Consider the following 21,207-nt stretch of genomic DNA (forward strand, 5'->3'; position numbering starts at 1 on the left):
TCTGCTTGCAAACCTGAGAATGATTTCCAGGTCTGAATATTCAGATGGATCAAATCTTTTAAAGACCAAATTCCAATACGCTGCCACTGAGACCATATGAGCCAACTTTTCAAAATTGTTGGGGGTGCTAAGCCCAATGGAAATAACCCCTCCCTGGACACATACAATGAATTTTCTCAATATTGGGGGTGCTCAAGCACCCACAGAGTCGGCTCCAATGACTGAGACCACGAAACTTGCTTAGTACCAATTCTAAAGTTGGGGTTATTCCATAAAGGAATGAGTGGTGTATCAGACCAAAAATGGACTTATCCAAAGACACCATTAATTTGCAGGTGGTGCTGATGAGCGGATTGGAAACAATACTCTTAGGAAGGTGCATGCCAATGAGATGGGAGTGCTCAAGCGGGTCAATAAGGGCACGCTCAAAGGATACCCATCGAGGCGGGGAAGTAACATTCATAGGAGTGAGCCAATCCATGCCCTTTATGATAAAGATCAGGAAATTTTACTCCACCATGCTTTTTTGGAAGCTTAAGTTTACTCAGAGAGATTCTGGGCAATTTACAATTCCATAAAAAGTTGGTGAGCATCTTCTCCAGTCGCCTATAAAAGACACCAGGGAAGAGAAGAGGGATCGTGCTCAGAGCGTATGTGATTTGGGGGACTATCATCATTTTAATAGTATCTAATCTTCCCCACCAAGTAAGATGTGACAGGGAGCAGGCCGCCAGAGAGGACTCGACCTGCGCTACAAGTTTGTCAGAGTTAACTTTAATGGTGTTGGAAAGGTCCCTATCAAAGAAGACACCAAGATATTTGATGGAAGAAGTTATCCATTTGTAGGGTAACTCAACAGTGGTGAAAGGAGTACAGATGTCATTCAGAGGCATCATTTCTGTTTTGTCCCAGTTAACTTTATAGCCTGAAAATTTTGAGAAATGGGTGATTAAATTAAAGAGGGTTTTCAAGGATGATTGAGGGTTGGTGAGATATAACATAACATCATCCGCATAAGCAGAGAACTTGAACTCCTCCGTACCCAGAAGGATACCCTCAATATCCACCGATTCACGAATTGCCACGAGGAGAGGTTCCAATGCCAGGTTGAATAACAAGGGGGAGATGGGACAACCCTGCCTGGTACCTCTATGCAGAACAAATGGGTTAGAGACTTCACCATTAGCTACTATACGGGGAGAAGGATGGGAATAAAACAGCTGCACCGTACAAACGTATGAATCAGGGAAACCAAAGTGTTTAAGAACAATAAACAAATATTTCCACTCTACTCGGTCAAACGCCTTCTCCGCATCAAGACAAACAGACAGTATGGGATAATCCCTTGAACGAGCAAAGTGAATAACAACATAATAATCTGGTATTATCAGCGCCGCTTCTGGACTTAACAAAACCAGCCTGATCCCTGTGAACAAGTGAATGGACAATGTTATCAATTCTACAACATAACATCTTTGCATAAATTTTATAGCTTTCTTTATATGTGGTTTGTTTCCTCAGAAATTAAGCTCTCTACAACAGCGCTGCGTACGTCTAGTAGCGCTATAGAAATGATAATTAGTAGTAGTAGTAACTTTACAGGGTCCTTTGCCACTTCAGCTCTCCTCTCTGAGACACCCTTGTCCCCCCCCCCCCCCCCTCAGGGAAGAGTTCCTGAAGACACTTGCTACCAGTCCTTTTTATTGCTACCAGTCCTTTTTATTTTTTTAACTGCTATTTATGAAAGTGTTTGAAAATTACAGTTGGAGTCTGCTGAGGAAATATACTGATAACCATCATAACAGGTTAACAGAAGTGTGTGTGTGTTGGCACATGTACCCATCTTTAAAAAGAACTGAACAATTTTTTTTTACCTGTTTCAAGACTCCAAGCTCCCAAACCAATACACTTTAAGAAACCGGGTCCAAAACCCAGCACTTATCACAGTACTGCCTGCGTCTACCGTTTCAGACAAGAGCACCCAGAATCAGACTGCAGCTTACTTTAGCTGCTCCAGTGCTTAATGTATTTAAATGCAGTCTTTCATTCCCAAGCTCTCACTCCTGCAGAGCTCAGCACATATTCTTTTGCAGGATCCCTTTGCTGCTTCAACTTTCCATAGGGAGACCCTCTTCCCCCTCAGGGAAGGGATCCTGAGGACACTGGCCACAGGATAAGGGGCCCTTTTTACCACGGCATTGTCGTGTACCAATCAGGCACTACTGCACTAGTGCCTGCCCTCTCTGTGCACCATTTCCAGTGTCCTGTTTTTAAAAATTTTCTGCACTGGGGCTTACCCGGCGGTAATCAGGTAGTGCCATGCGTTGCCTGGTTACCGTTTAACAGGGGAGCCCTTATTGCCTCCTAAATAGGTGGTGGTAAGGGCTCCCCCGGGAAATGGCCACGCGGCAAGTGGTTAACTTACCACGTGGCCATTTCCTTTAAAACAAAATACCTTTTACCCGTTCAGGTAAAAGGGGGCTTCAACGCTTGGCAAACCTGTATGCTGCCACTGTGGGCCCCCTTTTACCTAGCTACGGTAAAAGGGGGCCCTGTGGTAATGTTGGTGTGTGGACTTGCTGCATGCAGAGGCCCCTTTTTACCGCAGCAGGTTTTTTTTTTTTTTGAAAAAGGAAACGCCAGAGCGGTAAGTGAACCACTTGCTGTGCGGTCATTTCCCAGGGAAGTCCTTACCACTACCCATGTAGTGGCATAGCTACATGGGGCCAGGGGGGCCTGTGCCCCTGTAGATTTGGCCCTGGACCCCCTGCCGTCCTGGACGTCAGAAACAGAAGGAAGCCTTTTGCGAGAAGAGGAGGACCTCGGCTGGCAGGGGTTAGGGGTCCCCCGCCAGCAAAGGCAGGCGACGGCGGGTTGGTAGCGGGAGGGGGGGTTGAGAGGGTCGTCGGCGGGGGGGGGGGGAGCAAAATTGTTGTTGGTGGTGGTGGCAGCAGTGGCAATGGTGGGGGGGGGGGTCGGTGGCACCGGTGGGGGGGCTATAATGTGCCCCCTCACCCCAGGCTCTGGACCCCCCTTCCGCCTAAGTCTGGCTATGTCCCTGCCCCCCACGCTATAAAAATAAAAGCATTTTTTCAGTGCCAGAAACGGCATGTGTTGGGGACAGGCACTACTGCCTGGCTCCTGCGGTAATTCTGGATTGCAGCAGCAGCAAAGTGAAGGTACGGTAAGAATCCCACAGGTATAAATGGGCTTATTTCGCAAGCGAGTTAAGGTTTAGTAGCAGGGACCCAGATAAGTTTAAACTAACTTTTACACACTAGTTAGGCAGTGAAGAAGTACCCATATGCCTTCTTATCTCTGAACTCACTTTCTGTCCTTATACCTTGGTGCGTATTTGCCCCAGTAGTACTATATATTCAGCTACATGAAGAACAACCAGAAACCCCTTTCTATATGTCTGTAACCACTGAAGTCAAGCAGTAAGACAACAGTTCCTTCGGTTTTAGCACCTTTCTTAATGCGTCTTTCCCCCTACAAAAAAACAAACCTACATTACTACTACTTATCATTTCTATAGCGCTACTAGACGTACGCAGCGCTGTACACTTGAACATGAAGAGACAGTCCCTACTCGACCGAGCTTACAATCTAATTAGGACAGACAAACAGGACAAACAAGAGAGAAGGGAATATTAAAGTGAGGATGATAACATAAGGGTTCTGAACAAGACAGGACAACAAATTTGGCATTCAATTTTGGCGAGGAATACCTTAAAATGATAAAAGGGAGCGTCTGGGTAAGAGACCTCCCCGAAGGAAAGCGATGATGAACGGGCAGATGATGTAATGCTCTGCTGCTGTTTCTCCCTTTCCCGTCCCCACTACTGCCTAATGAATCGTGTGGAGGAGTCTAGTCTCCTAGGAGCTCGCAAGCTTTATGCCTGAGGGTGATTGGCTGGAAGGTGAGGGGATCTGTGAGCCGGGCTGTGTGTGGGACTGCAGCAGTGGTCGCTACAGTTTAGGATAAGGAGCACACATAAAACTACTTTCAATTTTGGTGCACTTTAACGTTTCCAGAAGTACTTTCTTATTGTCTCCTTTTTTTTTTTTTTGGTGTGTCTAAGACTGTTTCCCTTCTGACTTTTTAAATTATTTATGTCTGCGTCTGAGATAACGTTGGCAAGACGAAGCCTCCCTCTGCCCCTTGCTCAATCTGGGAATGCGAGGTGCGGCTCCGGGGCTAACTTGCTTCAATCTGAAGCCCACAGCACCCCCACCCCCACACACTACTACTACTACTGTTAGCTACTTCCCTTTTTTCTCTTTCCTCCCACTCACTGATTCATCCAGCACTGCAGGACTGGACCTACAAAGAACGAAAAAAAGGACAACAAACAAGAAGCCAAAAACAGACGAGTCTTTGTGAAGTGAACTTGAGCCCTTCGCAGGGCAGGCGTGAGAGGGCGCTCTGTGTCATGCCATGCTATAGCTTGCTGTTCCCAAGTGGAGGCGGGGCAGCATCTCACCCCCCTGTGCCCCCTCCCTCCCTGTTGCCGTCGCCCCGAGCTGAAATGCAGCTGCTACCTGCCAGTGCTAACTTCTGCCAAGGCCACCTGTGAAGCAGAGCCTGCCTGTCTGTCCTGCACCATGGGCTTCCCCTGCTGCCTGCTCCACGTCCTGCATACATTCTCTCTCTGCTCCCTGTTTCTAGGACTTGGCCAAGCCGGTAAGTTGACTCCACTCATGTGTCGGATTTATCTGTTTTCTCCCTTTCAGATGGGGAGAGGGGATTTTTGTTGTTTATATTGGGTGGAGGAGAGAGGTAAAGGTGATTGGGCAGAGGGGGATCAATGCTCCGAGAGAGGGGTTGGGGACTGCACGGGTCAAGGGATATAATTTGAGAGGAAAATGAGCTTCTGTTCTGGGATGAGGTACAGATTGTGGGAATTTGCACTTGTGATGTAAATCAACAACAAAATTTAAGGCTTTATAAGTATTTGCACTCAGGGAAGGTATTGCCTTTTTTCTGATATGGGCTTCATTTCTTTTTTTTTTTTTTTTTTTAACTACTGTTAAATAATAATCTTTAAAACTGGAGACTGCTGAGGAAGGTTGCTGATAACTATGCAACAGGTTTAACATTAATCCGTATACACACTTATCTTGAAATAGTATTGAACTATTTTCATTTTATGTTTGATTTAGGACCCCCAGATCCCAAACTGAGACATGGTCTGTTCCTTTAAGAAATGGGTCCAAAACCAGCAGCAAAACACTGCTTGCTTCTACCCTCAGACAGCGGCACAGAGCCCCCAGTGCTTAATTTATTTAAATACAGCCTTTCACTCAGACTCGCAGTCCTGCAGAGCCTAGCATTCTTTTTTTCTTTTCTTTTTGGAAAAGGACGCTCTCTTCCAATTCACAAGGTCCCTTTGCTGCTTCAGCTCTCCTGCAGTCCACGCCAGTCCCAAGCCAGGTTGGGACAAACAATCTTAAGGGTCCCCACACTCCCCTCCCCATTTCCAAAGTTGCACAATATGAAAGAAACTAGCCATGCCCCTCCCCACAAATTATATTGCCTGGTAAATAATGCTTTAAATAGCTGTCAAGAGTGATGTGGTAACTGTGTTAGTCCACTGTTTAAAAAAGGTAATAAATAGCTTACTATAAATAGTTCAGAAATCTGCTTAAGTAGAAACTTGAGTATAGTTTGAATGCAGATGAACCACTTGGTTGTGAAGCAGGCAGTTACTGTTCTGTCTCCCTGCTCCTGTCCTATGCCCCTGCTGGTTCACTGGTGTGATTTGAAGAAGGCTTCCAGCAGCAGCAATAAGCTGGCTTGGTCTCCTGTACTTGGTTATAGTGTTAATTCTGCTCTGCTGGCTATGGGTCCTTCTTCTGCCACATCCCGCCCATGCGGAAACAGGAAGAAAAAGTAGTTGCCTACCTCTAACTGTATTTCTCCTTAGACCGTTGATCATCTAGCCACACAGTTGAAGTGACTTTGCGCATGTGTCATTATTCCCACCACGGACAGCTACTATAAATACTGTTTCCATAGCGTCCCTCTGGGCCAGCCCAGGATTGGATTGATGGGTTGTGCACGCCTTCCAGCAGGTGGAGACTGAGAAACTTCTGACTTTAGAGAGCCAGTAAGAGCCCTGGCCATGTGACCCTAGCCTCAGTATTTTCTCAGTCGCTAGCAGGTAGGAGGTGAGCCCATTAGTCTCTCTATCTCTCTCTGAATTGAAAAAACAAAAAAAATATCCTTCTGTACCTAGGGAATCTGGTGTAGAGGCTAGGCAGATAGGAATTTTTTCCTCTCCAGCCTCTGGGGTGTTAAACTCAGGTGTCCCCGGGTCCCTCCCCCCCTCCTTTCCTCCTCCCCATCTCCCTTTGCTGTGCAGGGAAGGGTTACCCTTTCAGAGGAAAGGTGCTTAGCCTTTGGGAGAGGCAGCCACTTTACTGTTTCCTTTAAAAAAATAAAAATAAAAACCATACTTTCTCTCCCCAAAGCACAAATGAGCAGACAGCTTCATGGTGCTTTATTTGTTTTGTTGCTTGTTCTGCCGCCTCTCAGCTGCTGTAAAAAAAAAAAAAAAAAGCAAAGAAAAGTGCCCCGAGGCCTGAACGAGCAAATTGGTCTGTACTGAATTTTTTTCCTTCCTTTTCCTTGTTCTCGTTTCAGCAGCGGTTTGTGGTAAAAAAAAAAAAAAAAGACGCAAAGCATTTTTTGTGGGGGGCGAGCAGCGCTATGGCGGAGAAATTAAAGCGCTGCTCCATTTGCCAGCGACGGGGAGTGGGCACGCTCGGCTCCTGTAAATTTTGTACGGTGGTGGAGGTAACACCGGCGCCTCTTCCTCCGACCGCATCGGCGGCCGCGGAAGTGGTTGGACCGTCAGTTTTGGCGGGGAAGGCCGCCATCTTGCATGCAGCTGCGGGTCCTGCAGCACACGAACTCCCTTGTTGACACGCAGCCTTCAGGGTTGCAGGGAACAACGGAGGCAGTTCCCTGGTGCATTCTGGAAGGATTCAGGAGGGGGTTTTCCCCTTGAGTTTGTCCTCCAGATGTACCAGGCTTCCTTGATGAAAAAGTCAGGTCTGGGGATCGGAGTTGCAGGTGAGTCCACCTCCAGACTCTTACCTCCTTCAAAACACGCTAGATGCTGGGATCCAGAAGGGGACCCACGTTATGACCAGGAACTGGAGATGCCCTTCCTGGAGGAGGAGGAGGAGGAGGGCCTAGTGGAAGAGGTTTGGGAGGACCAAGTTCCTGCGGAGCCTGCTGCAGATCCCTTAGGGAGAAGATCCTTCGGTGGCCCGGATCTTTCATAAGGAGGACCTACAGGAACTCATCTCCTTGGTCTCCTTCGCTCTACATTTTGAAGAAGAACCGGCCCCGACCTCTGAGGTCCGGAAGGTGGACCTGTTGGTCAAAGGCACCAGATCTTCAGGGAGAACATTTCCCATGCATGAAGACATCTGGGATATTATTCAGGCAAAGTGGGATGTTCCCGACTCCTTCTTTTGTCCAGCCAGGTCGATGACCCGTCTTTACCCAGTGCCCGAAGCGGACAGGACTCTTCTTAAGGTCTCAGTGGTTGACGCGGTGGTCTCAGCAGATACCAAGCGTAATACAGTTCCGGTAGAACGGCCCTCTGGGATGTTCAAGACAGAAGGCTGGATTCTCTTCATAAGAATTTATTTATTTATTTGCTACATTTTCCCACCTATTTGCAGGCTCAATGTGGCTTACAATTTTCCTTCGTGGCATTTGCCAAGTAGAAAGGTATAGTTGATATTAAATAGAGAACAGGATGACATAATAGATTAAGTGAATAACATAATGGATCGTCATTACAGAGTAAAAGAGACAATTGACGTTACCTAAAGAATATTGATGACCTGGTAGATTAAACAGATAGATTAATAGCACGTAATTTCAGAGTATAGATGCAGTTTGTATGATACAGAGAATATAGATGATCTACAAGAACTAAACAATAAGCATAAAGAGAAATCATTTGGATATCAAGTGAGAGGTGTTGTGTTGTATTACGGTATGCCTTGTTGAAGAGATAGGTCTTCAGTGATTTGCGAAAGTCGATTAGATTGTGAATTATTTTCAGATCCATTGGCAATGCATTCCACCGCTGTGTGCTTATATAGGAGAAACTAGATGCATGTGTTAGTTTGTATTTTAGTCTTCTACAACTGGAGATGTGAAGATTCAGGAATGTGCGTGTTGATCTTTTAGCATTTCTGGAAGGCAAGTCAATCAGGTCTGTCATATAGGCCGGAGCATCTCCGTGGATGATTTTGTGAACCAGGGTGCAGACCTTAAACGTAATACGTTCTTTGAGTGGAAGCCAGTGTAACTTTTCTCTTAGGGGTTTAGCGCTCTCATATTTTGTTTTGCCGAATATGAGTCTGGCAGCTGTGTTTTGGGCTGTTTGAAGTTTCTTGATGAGTTGTTCTTTGCAGCCCGCGTATAGTGGCTTAGCACCATTGACTGTACCAGGTTATGAAAGATGTTTCTTGGGAAGAAAGGTTTTTCTCTTTTTAATTTCCATGTAGAGTGGGACATCTTCCTTGTTGTGTTTTTCACATGATTTTCTAGTGTGAGATTCCGGTCAAAATTCCGAGAATTTTCAGGGTGTCTGACACAGGAAGGGAGAAGTTTGGTGTGGTTATAGTGGTGAATTTATTTGAGTTATATTGAGATGTAAGTATGAGACATTGTGTTTTTTCTGCATTAAGTTTTAATTGAAATGCATCCGCCCACGAGTGCATGATTTCGAAGCTGTGGTTGATGGCATTAGTGATTTCCTTTAGGTCATGTTTGATCGGAATGTAAATCGTAACGTTATCTGCGTATATGTAAGGGTTGAGGCCTTGATTGGATAGCGATTTAGCCAGGGGTGTCGTCATTAGGTTAAAGAGGGTCGGTGAGAGTGGAGATCCTTGGGGCACACTGCATTCAGGTGTCCATGAAGTTGATAAACTCGAATTAGATTTCACCTGGTATGCTCTTGTGGTTAGAAATCCTCTGAGGTGGTGATTTTGCGAGCCTCTTCTCCTAATATCACTCTTCTAGAGTCAGATAAGAAATTGTTCAATATAATGTTGGCTGTTGCTATACACTTAATTGTTTCAAACTGGAAAAATAATGTGAATCTGAATTTCAATGAATGGTGGAGTTACATTTGTGTGATAAGAAAATATGAAGCACTTCTTGCCCATAAACATCATAGAGCTAAGTCTGTCTTAAAGACTTGGGCGTGATTAGACTTATTTTGTCAGGCATCCCATAGCACTAATTGACCTTATGCCTTCACCTATATGTATTGTCATGGAACACTCTCATATTTACGCTTATTTGCCATGGTGTGTTAATATTGTTTGTTTGTTTTTTGTATTTTCTTTTCTGTTGTATGTTTTGAAAAACCTTCAATAAAAATATGAAAAAAAAAATCCTCTGAACCAGTTAAGCACGTTGCCTCCAACTCCGAAGTATTCTAGGATGTTTAATAATATTTTATGGCTAACCATGTCGAATGCACTGGACATGTCGAATTGTAGTAGAAGTATGTTGTTTCCTGTTGCAATTGTTTGTTTGAATTTGGTGAGAAGAGTGGTCAGAACTGTTTCGGTGCTGTGATTAGCCCAAAATCCTGATTGTGACTCATGAAGGATTGAGAATTTATTTAAGCAGTTGGTGAGTTGTTTGGTCACCATACTTTCCATTAATTTGGTTACCAGAGGGATAGATGCTACTGGGTGATAGTTGGTTAAGTCACTTGTATTTTTCTTTGGGTCCTTAGGTATAGGTATGAGTAGAATGTTTCCTTTATCTTTTGGGAAGAGTCCATTTTTTTGATGTCTCCTTTCTGGCAGTGCAGGTGGCCATTTGCGGTTCCCTGGTGGCCAGATCCTGTTTCCGTTGGGTGGAGAGAGTCCTGGATAGGCCCTTGGATGATCTATCTGCTGTCGATGCGGAGGTTGCCAAGATTGAGATGGGCTTGGCCTTCTTGGCGGATGCCTTGTATGATGTGTTGGGAGCATCCTCCAAGTCCTTGGCGTTGGGGGTCGTGGCCCGCCGCTCCCTTTGGTTGTGAGGTTGGTCAGCGGATGCTGCCTCCAAACCTAAGCTGAGTAAGTTTCTCTTCCGGGGTTCTCTGTTGTTTGTAGAGGAGTTGGATAAATTGGTGCGTTCTTTGGGAGATACGAAGGTTCCTCATCTCCCGGAGGATAGGCCTCATCCATCTAGTCAAGGTGCTTTGTTTGGCTGTGGTCAGGCGAGGGATTTCCGTAGGTTTCACACCGGCTGGGGAGCTCAGACTCAGAGGTCCAGGTTTTTCCACAGAACTCAGTCCTTTCGAGGTTTCCGTAGGGGAGGTCGCGACTCAGGCGCCCTTTATCGGTTCCCCTCCCGTTCTTCCCAGTGAAGGTGCACGGGCCTCTCCTCTGATTCCTGTAGGAGCTCGGCTTTCGCAGTTCTTTCAGAGGTGGGCACACATTACCTCCGACCAGTGGGCCTTGGAGGTTATTCTAGATGGCTACGCCATAAAATTCGTCAAGCCTCTTTCAGACGCCTTTCTGGAGTCTCCCTGTCGCTCTCACCTCAAAGCGGGCATGGTACGGGACACTGTAGAGAGGCTCTTGGACCTTCAAGCCATTTGTCCAGTTCCTCCTTCAGAGTACAGACAGGGTCATTATTCCATTTACTTTGTGGTTCCCAAGAAGGGTCCTATTTTGGATCTCAAGGCCATCAATTGGGCTCTGAAAGTCACAAGTTTTCATATGTAGACCCTTCGGTCGGTGATAGTGGCCGTTCATACCGGAGAGTTTCTAACGGCTTTAGATCTGACGGAAGCTTATTTGCATATTCCTATCCGGACCGTTTACCAAAAGTTCCTGTGGTTTGCGATTCTGGGTCATCATTTTCAGTTTCTGGCTCTGCTGTTTGGCCTAGCTACAACTCCTTGCATGTTCACTAAAGTCATGGTAGTGGTGGCAGCGGCCCTCAGGAAAGAGGGGGTCTTGGTCCACCCATACTGGACAACTGGCTCATTAGAGCGAAGTCTTATCAGGAGAGTCTGCAGGTCTCGAACCGGGTAGTGCATTTCGTGCAGTCCCTAGGTTGGGTGGTGAACTCTGCCAAGAGCCGTCTGGTTCCTTCACAGTCCCTGGAGTATTTAGGGATTACCCTTGACATGGCGCGGGGTCGTGTTTTTCTTCCCCAGGGCTTAAGCTGCGATCTCAGGTTCAAGGTTTGATTTTCAGACGTGTCCTCTGTGCTCGAGATTATCTTCAGGTTCTGGGCTCCATGGCAGCGACTATAGAGGTAGTCCCCTGGCCAGGGCACACATGAGGTCTCTCCAATTTTCTCTCCTGTCCAGATGGTCCTCTCAGACGGACTCCCTTCAGGTGAGGTTGTTTCTGCATTCCCAGGAACGCAGCAGCCTCTTCTGGTGGCTTCGGGCGGAGAATCTCACCAGAAGAATGCCATTGGAGTCTCCCCAGTGGATAGCATTAACGACCGATGCCAGCCTCCGGGGCTGGGAAGCCCATTGCTTAGGCAGGTTTGCGCAGGGTCTCTGGTCTCCTCTGGAAGCATCCCAGTTCATCAATTTGTTGGAGACCAGGGCAATACATCTAGCTCTGGAGGAGTTTCGTTCCCTGGTGACAGGCAAAATGGTGCGAGTTCTGTCGGACAGTGCCATGGCAGTGGCCTATGTCAACTGCCAGGGGGGAATGAGGAGTCTCCTCTTACGACGGGAGGCGGTGAGCCTCATGGCATGGGCAGAGCTTCACCTGGCCGCCATCTCGGCTTCTCATGTGGCGGGAGTCGAAAACATTCAGGCGGATTTTCTCAGTTGTCACACTCTCAATCCAGGGGAATGGTATCTCAGCTCTCGGGCATTTCAGTTGATAGTGGCGCAGTGGGGCACTCCAGTTCTAGATATTTTTGCCTCCAGTCTCAACTCAAAGGTTCCCTTCTTCTTCAGTCATCGAAGAGACTCAAGATAAGCAGGGATAGATGCACTCTTACAGCAGCGGCCTCCTGGCCTTCTGTACGCGTTTCCTCTGTGGCCTCTCTTGGGTCGTCTCTTACAAAGGATCGAGGCTCACGGAGGTCGGGTAGTCCTAATGGCTCCAGATTGGCCCCGACGTCTATGGTACGTGGATCTCCAGTGTCTTCAGTTTGCACCCCCTCTTTGCCTTCCCGTTCATAAGGACCTTCTATCGCAAGGACCGATACCTCATCCAGACCCAGCTCGATTTTGTCTTATGGCCTGGTTCTTGAATGGGCTCGCTTAACTAAGAGAGGCTATTCCGCCCCAGTAATTTCTACCATGCTTCGGTCGCGTCGTCAGTCTATGTCCCTGAATTATATTCGCACCTGGAGGATTTTTGAGGCCTGGTGTTCAGATGGTGGTATTTCTCCCCTCCGGGCTTCGGTGGCGGAGATATTGGATTTTCTTCAGCGGGGCTTTGATAAAGGATTGTCTCTCTCCTCTCTTAAGGTGCAGGTTGTGGCACTTTCCTGTTTCCGAGGTTGGATACGAGGTAAGTCGTTGGCTAGTCTTCCTGATGTCTCCCGTTTCTTGAAGGGAGTTGGTCTTCTTTGTCCGCCAGCCAGAGCAGTCTTTCTGTCTTGGGATCTCAACCTTGTGCTTTCTGCACTGACTGGTCCCCCTTTTGAACCGTTGTCTTCCTATTCCCTTAAGGACTTGACTCTCAAGACAGTGTTTTTAGTGGTCATTGCATCAGCTAGGAGAGTCTCAGAGCTGCAAGCCTTTTCCTGCGGGCCTCCATTTTTGGAGTTTTCCAAGGAGCGAGTGGTTTTGTGCCCGGTACCTTCTTTCCTGCGTAAGGTAGTTTCTCATTTTCATCTTTCCCAATCGGTCTTCCTTCCGGTCCTGGGGTCTTCCTTGGGCACGGAAGCTCAGAAGAAATTGCGTACATTGGATGTTAAGAGAGTTCTTAAATGCTATCTGAGGGTTACTGAAGACTTTCGGCGCACGGATCACCTTTTTTGTTCTCCTTGCTGGTTTGCGTAAGGGTTTGGCCGCTTCTAAGTCCACTATTTCTTGGTGGCTCAAGGAGCTGATAGCTTCTGCCTATGTTCTGGCCGGGAGATCAGTCCCGGAGGGTGTTAAAGCTCATTCCACAAGAGGACAAGCGGCTTCATGGGTGGAGCGGTTCTTGGTGCCACCCGCAGACATTTGTAAGGCAGCGACATGGGCCTCTCTCCATTCCTTCTCTAGGCATTACAGACTGGATGTACAGTGTCGACAGGAGGTGGTCTTTGCAACTCGAGTACTCATAGCGGGTTTACTGGGGTCCCTCCCTTAGGACTACTGCTTTGTTACTTCCCATTAGTCCAATCCTGGGCCGGTCCGGAGGGATGCTAAGGAAGGAGAAATTAGACCTTACCTTCTAATTTGCTTTCCTTTAGTCCCTCCGGACCAGCCCAGGTACCTCCCGTGTTGTGTATTCTTTCAAGAGTAGGGACTTATACATAGTTCCGGAGTCCAGTTCTTTCAGTGTTCTACGATGGAGCTGCTCTGCGAGTTTACAGTTCTGTTTCCTTAGCGTCCCTCCGGACAGGCCCAGATTGTGACTGATGGGTAGTGCATGCCTTCCAGCAGGTGGAGACTGAGAGTTCTGAATCTACAGAGTGAGCCAATAAGAGCTTTTGCCAGGCAGAGAAAGATCCAGTAATCTCAGTCTCCAGCAGGTGGATGGTCGTGAGCCCTTCAGTCTCTCTCTTTTTCTTGTCAAGATTTTTTCTTCTTGGTATTTGTGAGTACTTTAATTTCTTCTGTGTCCCTGGGGTGTTTGCTGACCTGTTCTTTTGAGGCTGAGGTCCGCAGGAATCTATTCCAGCCTCGGGGGTGTCACACCTGGGTGGCCGGTTCCCTCCCCCCCCCATCCTCACTAGGTTAACACAGAGTTCCTAGCTATGAAATCATAAGAGAGGGAATACTGCAGGGAATCTAAGGGGCGCTGAAAAATGACCTGTGGTAGTGTAGGTGCGTGTATTAGGTGCGCACATAATCATTTTTCAGCGCACCTGCAAGAGGCCTTTTTAACATTTTTGATGAAAATGGACGTGTGGCAAAATGAAAATTATTGCGCATCCATTTTGGGTCTGAGATCTTACCGCCAGCCATTGACCTAGTGGTAAAGTCTGACGCGGTAACCGGACGGTAATGACCTATGTGCATCAAATGCTACTTGGAGCGCATTCGATATGTGCATCCAAAATTTTTCGTACGCATGTATCGGACGTGCGCCAAAAATGAAATTACCACAAGATCCATGCGGTAGCCGGGCGGTAACTCCATTTAGGCACACGTTGGGCACGCATACACGCTTATGCTGCTTAGTAAAGGGCCCCTAAATGACTTGGGAGGGGGGAGTAACAGCTGAAGGGAATCCTGGGCTATGAAGTGTAATTCTGTCATTGAAAGGTTGAACACAATTCACCTCAACTAGTAGAAGTAAACAGCATCACATCCCTGGACTTACACCTATCCCTCTGCTCTGTCCCTTAGATTTTAGAAGGTAGAGATCCCTGTCTGCAGTATTTGTTGACTAGATAGTAAACTGCATGAAACAGGGTTGTCTTTTTTTATATACCTGTGAATTGCTTTGTACACTATTTAGTAGCATTATATCAGTGTTTAATAACAATATTTGGGTGATTGCTGTGTTGATCCCCATTTCTGCATAGCTGATTAACAAACAAATTTCAGCAATGTCTAGGAATTTCAGCAATGTCTAGGAATGTACATTCAGTACATCAGTGACTAGCTTTGAAGAACTACACTTCTTCATCAGGTGAAAAAGATGTCTCTTAAAAGCTAGTTATAGATGTATTGATTCAACTCAATAGGCATTGCCTGCAACTGTTTGTTAATCCTTTCTATATAAATTTTTAACACATTTAGGGCTAGGTTTACTAAACTGTACTAGTGCATTAGCAATCACTGATCCCATTAATGTGCATTATTAGTAAATAAGTTTTATGGGGTAAAATGGGACCTGCCTTAAGTAACATGTGGTAATGCTTATTAGCACACACCAGCAAGGTAGCATAAGTTAGTAAGTCTATCCCTTAACTTTTAGAGTGATCTAAAAATGATAAGCACCCTGTACTTTCTTGGTTCCTTGTTAGCTTGGTTGTCTTATAGCTTTGAAGACAAAAAAAGCACAAAGGACCATTCAAGCTTGGGATTGTCAGGAGTCTTTTATTGCTTGACATGACACAAGCTGTGTTTCAGCAACAAGCACTTGCATCTCAGGGGTCAATGAAAGAAAACTATGTATCTTAGATAAATATCACATAAAGAACTCGCAACTCATATGGTCAATAAATCGAGACTGGTTCAAAGTATGTTGTTGCAAATGGCAAAAATATGCGTCATTATAATCCAGCATCCAGAGTTTTGTGCCAAACTCTGGAATCTGGCTTGCGATGGTGCATCTTTTTGCTGTTTGCAACAACATATTTTGAACCAGTCTTGGTTTATTGACCATATAGGTTGCCATGTTTTGGCGACAAGCACCTACATTAGAGGTCAGTGAATGAAAACTTTCTTAGATAAATATCACATGATATTTATCTTGTTTTCATTCACTGACCTCTAATGTAGGTGCTTGTCAGGTCAACCAATAAAAGACAATCCCAAGCTTGAATGGCTCTTGGTGCTTTTTTGTCTTTCTGTTATGCTTTGACCCTCTTTTCTGCTGCTGTCTTATAGCTTTGACGTGTGTAGCCTAGTAAAAGGAAGTGTGTGTGTGTCATGTTAAAAGCAGGGCTATGGTAGCAACCTGATGCTTTTAGCTTTACCTGTCACTCCTTTGGTTGTAAATTTAACAACAGCAACAACAACAAAAAATTGCTTAAGCATTTATGTGGAGTGCAGCTTCAAATTGGTTTCTGTTTCACACAGATGTAACCAGCTGTAGTTAACTAACTACTCCAAACAATGCCTTGAATTTCTTTTCACTTACTAAAAACACTGTACTTAAGAAGTGTAAATAAAGAGTAGTGAAAGCAATCTAATTTTGAATTTGAAGACATCATTTCAAATATTACTGTCAGCAAAACAGCAATTCCTGACTTCAGGCATCTGTGTCATTTAAAAAGGGTAAGGTATTAACAGCCATCAGAATCTTTGAGCAGTCCGGTATGCAAACTCTTACAGTATCTTTGTGTTACTCGTACTTATTATAGGGTTATGGTAAAATATTCCTCCCCCCCCCCCCCCCCCCCCGATTTCCTTATTGCTATTGCTGACAATGTTATATTATGGATTTTATTTTCTTCTCCATTTAGGGGCCTTTTTACTAAGCTGTGTTAAAAGTTAATGTGTGTTTCATTATGTAACCCGCTCCTCTCTGCGGCGACCTCAGGAGGGGGGGAATGGTGGTGACCTGGGGGCGGTGGAGGGGTGAGCGGCGGCAGCGGCGACCTTGGGGGCGTGGTGGCGAGGGTGACGGGGCGGGGCCTCGTGCTGTCGTGCGGTTAGTCAGTGCTGCGTGTGACATCAACCTGTGTTACGGAGCCTAGCAGACCAACTCCAAAGAAGTCACAAACACAGGCAGCAAGACCAATAGAACGTTGGAGGTGAGAATTATTATATAGGACATCAGCTCCGCCCCACACTGAGATTCCACAAATCAGGACATCCTCAAGTGTAAGATGGACTCATGATTTTCTTCCATGCTGGACTCCTCCCACTCAGGGATCCAGTATAGCAAAGGGGTACAATTTCACTCTGTAGCTTTTTTTTTTTTTTTAAAGAGGCAGGAGAGCAAACTTCTAGGGTGAATGGACAAGCTTAGCCAGACTGGAACCAGAGAATGGGCAAGCGGTGGTGAAGGGGGGGGGGGGACCTAGCCCCATCAAGTGTACCCCCCAACAGGCAGGCAGAGAATGCCAAGACCCCCAGCTCAATTAGACCTGAGGGAACAGGCCAGGTGCATGCACCATCCTGAGAGCTGCACAGGATATGTCTGTCCACCAGTTGAGATAGAGAGAACACTGAAAGTGAGGTTGCTCCAAAGTATTTTTTGTGGCAGAGCTCTGGCATTCTCTCTATCTCCCCTTGCTGATAGGGGGACATAACCCACTCGTCTCTGGATTGATCTGTTGGGACTAAAGGAAATAAAATTATCATTTTTCCATAGAAATTAGCGTGGTTATAGCAGCCAGTTGTCGTGAACTGGAATTTCGTGATCCCTTGGGTCCAGCTGGAGTGCTGAGGTGAAGGTAGACACGAGCCCCCAGTGGACAACCGAACAACCCCTAGTCTTCACCTGCGGCGACCGCCGTTCCCGGGAGTTGAGCCCCCAGGTGTTGGGGGCCAACAGGACTTCCGGGACCATGGGGTTGGCGGACTGTGGACCGACTGCGGACCGCAGGTGGCGTGGAGGCAGAGATTGAGTTGGACACCCAGCCGAGAGTAGTCAGGATACCAGCAGAAGTCAGGGCAGGCAGCGAGCAGAGAGTAGTCAGGATACCAGCAGAAGTCAGGGCAGGCAGTGAGCAGAGAGTAGTCAGGATACCAGCAGAAGTCAGGGCAGGCAGCGAGCAGAGAGTAGTCAGGATACCAGCAGAAGTCTGGACCAGGTCGCAATCAGAAGCACTGCCACTACTCAGGAACCGAATAGAAGCCGAAGCAAGGAAGGACTGGTGGCAGGGCTTTAAATAGTGCAGGAATTATGCTCAAGCATGTGCAGCTGTCACAAGATGGCTGCTCCCATCAGAGGAGACGCCCTATGTCCCAATATGGCCTTCCTTCCTGAAGCTGCCCAACTCCAAGATGGCTGCCATAACCTAAGACACCCAGCTCCAAGATGGCTGCCCTATCCTGGAGATGCCCACATCCAAGATGGCTGCCCTATCCTCAGATGCCCATATCCTGAATAGTCAGGGGACATGACACCAGTGTGGTAAAAACTTACACTAGCTACTTAATGCAGGTAGAAGGTTGGAAACGGGGGTGACTTGGGTGGTTGAAAGTGTGACTGTGACAGCTAGCAAACAGATCAGTGTTGGGAGTTAGCTGTCACGACTGCGGAAAGCATATCAGTATGTACTCCTACCTGTGCTATCAGCAATCTGGTAGTGTGGCTGCTTCAGTTCAGGTTTAGTAGCCCTCTGAAAAATAAATAAATACTGACAGCATTGTCGAGTGAGTACACCCTCCCCCACATTTTTCTCCAATATCTGATCACCCTAAAGCTCTGATCCCCCCCCCAAAGCTCTGATCTGCTTCCCAAATTGCACACATCTGTTCTCCTCTTTAGTCCCCCCACTGGTCCCATTCCACCCCTGTGCACAAACCCTGCTCCTATCCTAAAACGCGACCCCCAAGAAAACATCCTCCCTACCCAGAGTCTGCCTCTCTCTTTGACAGCTCAGTGGTCGCAGGCACACACAGAATATCATGTATCTGGATTACACGTTTGAGTAAGTGTGTATTCACATATGCATGCAATGATTAGAACGCCAGTATTTAGACATGTGCTTGTGCCTAAATCTACATGGCTCCTTATGGAATTGGCTCCATAGTTTCCATATATAAAAATACGTAAAAACGGGCTGGTATAGAGGTTTTCCTCCCCCCGCGGTCACCACAGCTCCCTCCCCCCCACGAAGTCGCCACCGCTCCCCCCCCCTCGAAGTCGTCGCCGCCGCCGACACCCCTCACCTGGTCCGGGCCCTCTCTTCACTTCTGAACTTACAAGATCCATTCGCCGAACGCAGCAACGCACATCAGCTGAGCTGCCCCTTCCTCTCTGCTGTGTGGTCCCGCCCTCGCTGACGTTACGTCACAGGAGGGCGGGGCCACAGGCAAAGAAGGAAGGGCTCACCTGCAGCTCAGCTGATGTGCGTTGCTGCCGTTCGGCGAATGGATCTGTAAGTTCAGAAGGGAAGAGAGGGCCCGGGCGGGTGGAGGGGTGGCGCGGCGACTCGAGTGGGGGGGGGAGCGGTAGCAAAGTCGGCGGCGCAGTTTCCCTCTCTGTCCAGCCCCCCCCCGCATCACGTATTGACGCAGGGGGCGGGACAGAGAGGGAATACTGAGGATATATGCCAGTGTTGTGTAGCACTCGTTGTTACAGTGTACACATTTTGTGTAACAGTGAGTCTAAATTGTATAGCAAATTTAAAACAAGATATTTAATAACCATTTCCTTAGCATCCCTCTGGACTGGCCCAGAATGTGACTGATGGGTTGTGCACGCCTTCCAGTAGGTGGAGACTGAGAAAAAAACTGTGACTCTAGAGAGAGCCAATAAGAGCCCTTGACAACCAGAGAGAGATCCCGTAATCTGTCTCCAGCAGGTGGAAGGTGGTGAGCCCTTCAGTCTCATTCTGGTACTTCTCTATTTTTTCTGTATTTCCTGTATTTTTTTCTATATTTTCTCTTATTGGCTTTATTCTCTGTGCACCCTTTTATTTCTGACAAGCAGAAAGCCTGTTATGTGGAGGCAAAGGTCCGCGGGGGCCTTTTTAGTGGCTCGGGGGTGCTAAACTCAGATGGCCGGGTCCCTCCCCCATTGTCCTCCCTGATATTGTTTCTGAGCTTTGTTTAAAAAGTCCCCATGTTTGATTTAGGGACTGAAGTTTAATTGCCACTGCTTCAGCCCCTTCTAAGAAGGGTGTCCTGTAAGCCAGGAGAGACAGCCTCACTGATTCTGCATTGAAAAGTAAATAATGAAATAATAATAATAATAATTTATAGCTCAGTTAATTTTTCTGTACAGTCAGTCTATGTCACGTTCTCAAAGCAGGAACTGGGTTGTGAGCCCTTGGGCCACCGCCGAGGAGCGGCAGTGGCAGGCAAAACCACCCCACACCAGGGGCAAGGCAGAACTCTGACAACAGTTAGGCTTCACCTGTACCTGGCCACTTTCCACCAGGAGTTGAGCTCCCAGCTTCAGGTGGCCGACAGGACTTTGCAGGACAGGGCAGGACTGGATAACAGCAAGGCAGCACAGGGACTGAGTGTCAGAGGGGAAAAGAAGGAACATGGGCAGCAAGGCAGGAAACTGGGCTAGACAAACTACACAAGGCAGGGACAGGACAAGCTAGGGGACAGAAACTGGAAGCTGCAAGCAGCCACTGAAACCGGGAACAAAACACTGACTAACAAGACACAGAACTAAAAGCTGCAGAGCAGCCAGCAGGATACAAACAGACAAGGACTAAACACAAAACTGAAACCCAGAGACAAGACTAGCAAACTAACAACAACCTAATCTAACTACACACTGACTGGCTAGAACAGACAAGAATCAAGGCAAGGATTCAAAACTAGGCAGCAGAGCAACAAGCACTAACATACCAGGGCCTTAGATGCAATGCAAGGCAAAGGCAGAGAGGTTCCAAATGGCTAATAAGCCCAGCAGGCAGCTGAGACTCAGGTGCAACAATCACCAGGCAACTAAGGGTTGGGCAGCCTGGAAGATCCGGACTGGACTGAGCTGAAATCTGGAACGGGAGACAGCACACCAACAATCTAATACAGCCAGCACACAGAGACAGAACTAACTCACAAAGAACAGACAGAATCCAGCTCAGAAGCTGACCAGAGGAAATAAGGTGAGTCTGAGAGGGGTCACGGCCACAGACGTGACAGTCTATTCTGTACATTATCAGCTTCCTCAGGCTCCTCAGTGGAAGAGCCTTAGAGGCAGGGAGAGGCAACCACAAGTAAAAAAAAAAAAATCCTAAGGTCAGAGCTCTGATTGTTTTGTTTCCTTGCAGTATCAGGCATTACAGCTCCCGTTTTGATTTTCCCTGTGTTTTGCCTCTGCTGTGCTGGACTGTGTGTACCGCTTTAAAAGAAATATAAATAATTTAATAGTGATGGCTGAGTAACTCCGCCGCTGTTTAGTCTGTCAGCGGCGGGGTGTTGTAAATTCTGCACTGCTGTGGAAGTTTCTTCGGGGGAAGCGGTAGGGATGTCGTCTTCGTCCTCAGCGGCGGCAGGGGGGGTCCATTTCAGCTGATTCTGTAGCGGCAGATTCAGCTCCGTCAGTGGCTCCGATTTCGGCGGGAACCGTCGCCATCTTGTCTCCCTCGTTCGCCTGCGGTGCTGGTTGTGGTCCCTCCCCCCAGTCCTCCCTGCTCTTGGCTGGTTCACTATGTGGGTCCTGCAATGGCTCAGACTCTGGATTCTATAAAATAAAAATAAAATAAAGCGGGTGGGTAGTGCG

The 21,207-nt window shown here is 47.2% G+C and overlaps 1 protein-coding gene across 1 annotated transcript in view; it reads left to right on the forward strand.

Annotated features, from left to right (window-relative positions):
- The first annotated feature begins 4,423 nt into the window (after positions 1 to 4,423).
- The window catches only part of ITGB8 (integrin subunit beta 8), a 321,665-nt gene continuing 304,881 nt past the window's right edge, over positions 4,424 to 21,207 (forward strand). The window contains 1 exon segment of the mRNA XM_030201630.1: positions 4,424 to 4,687. Within this exon segment, the coding sequence (XP_030057490.1) occupies positions 4,609 to 4,687 (79 nt within the window). The 5' untranslated portion in view covers positions 4,424 to 4,608.

Source organism: Microcaecilia unicolor, chromosome 1 (genome assembly GCF_901765095.1).
Source record: "Microcaecilia unicolor chromosome 1, aMicUni1.1, whole genome shotgun sequence".
Classification (NCBI taxonomy): Eukaryota; Metazoa; Chordata; class Amphibia; order Gymnophiona; family Siphonopidae; genus Microcaecilia; species Microcaecilia unicolor.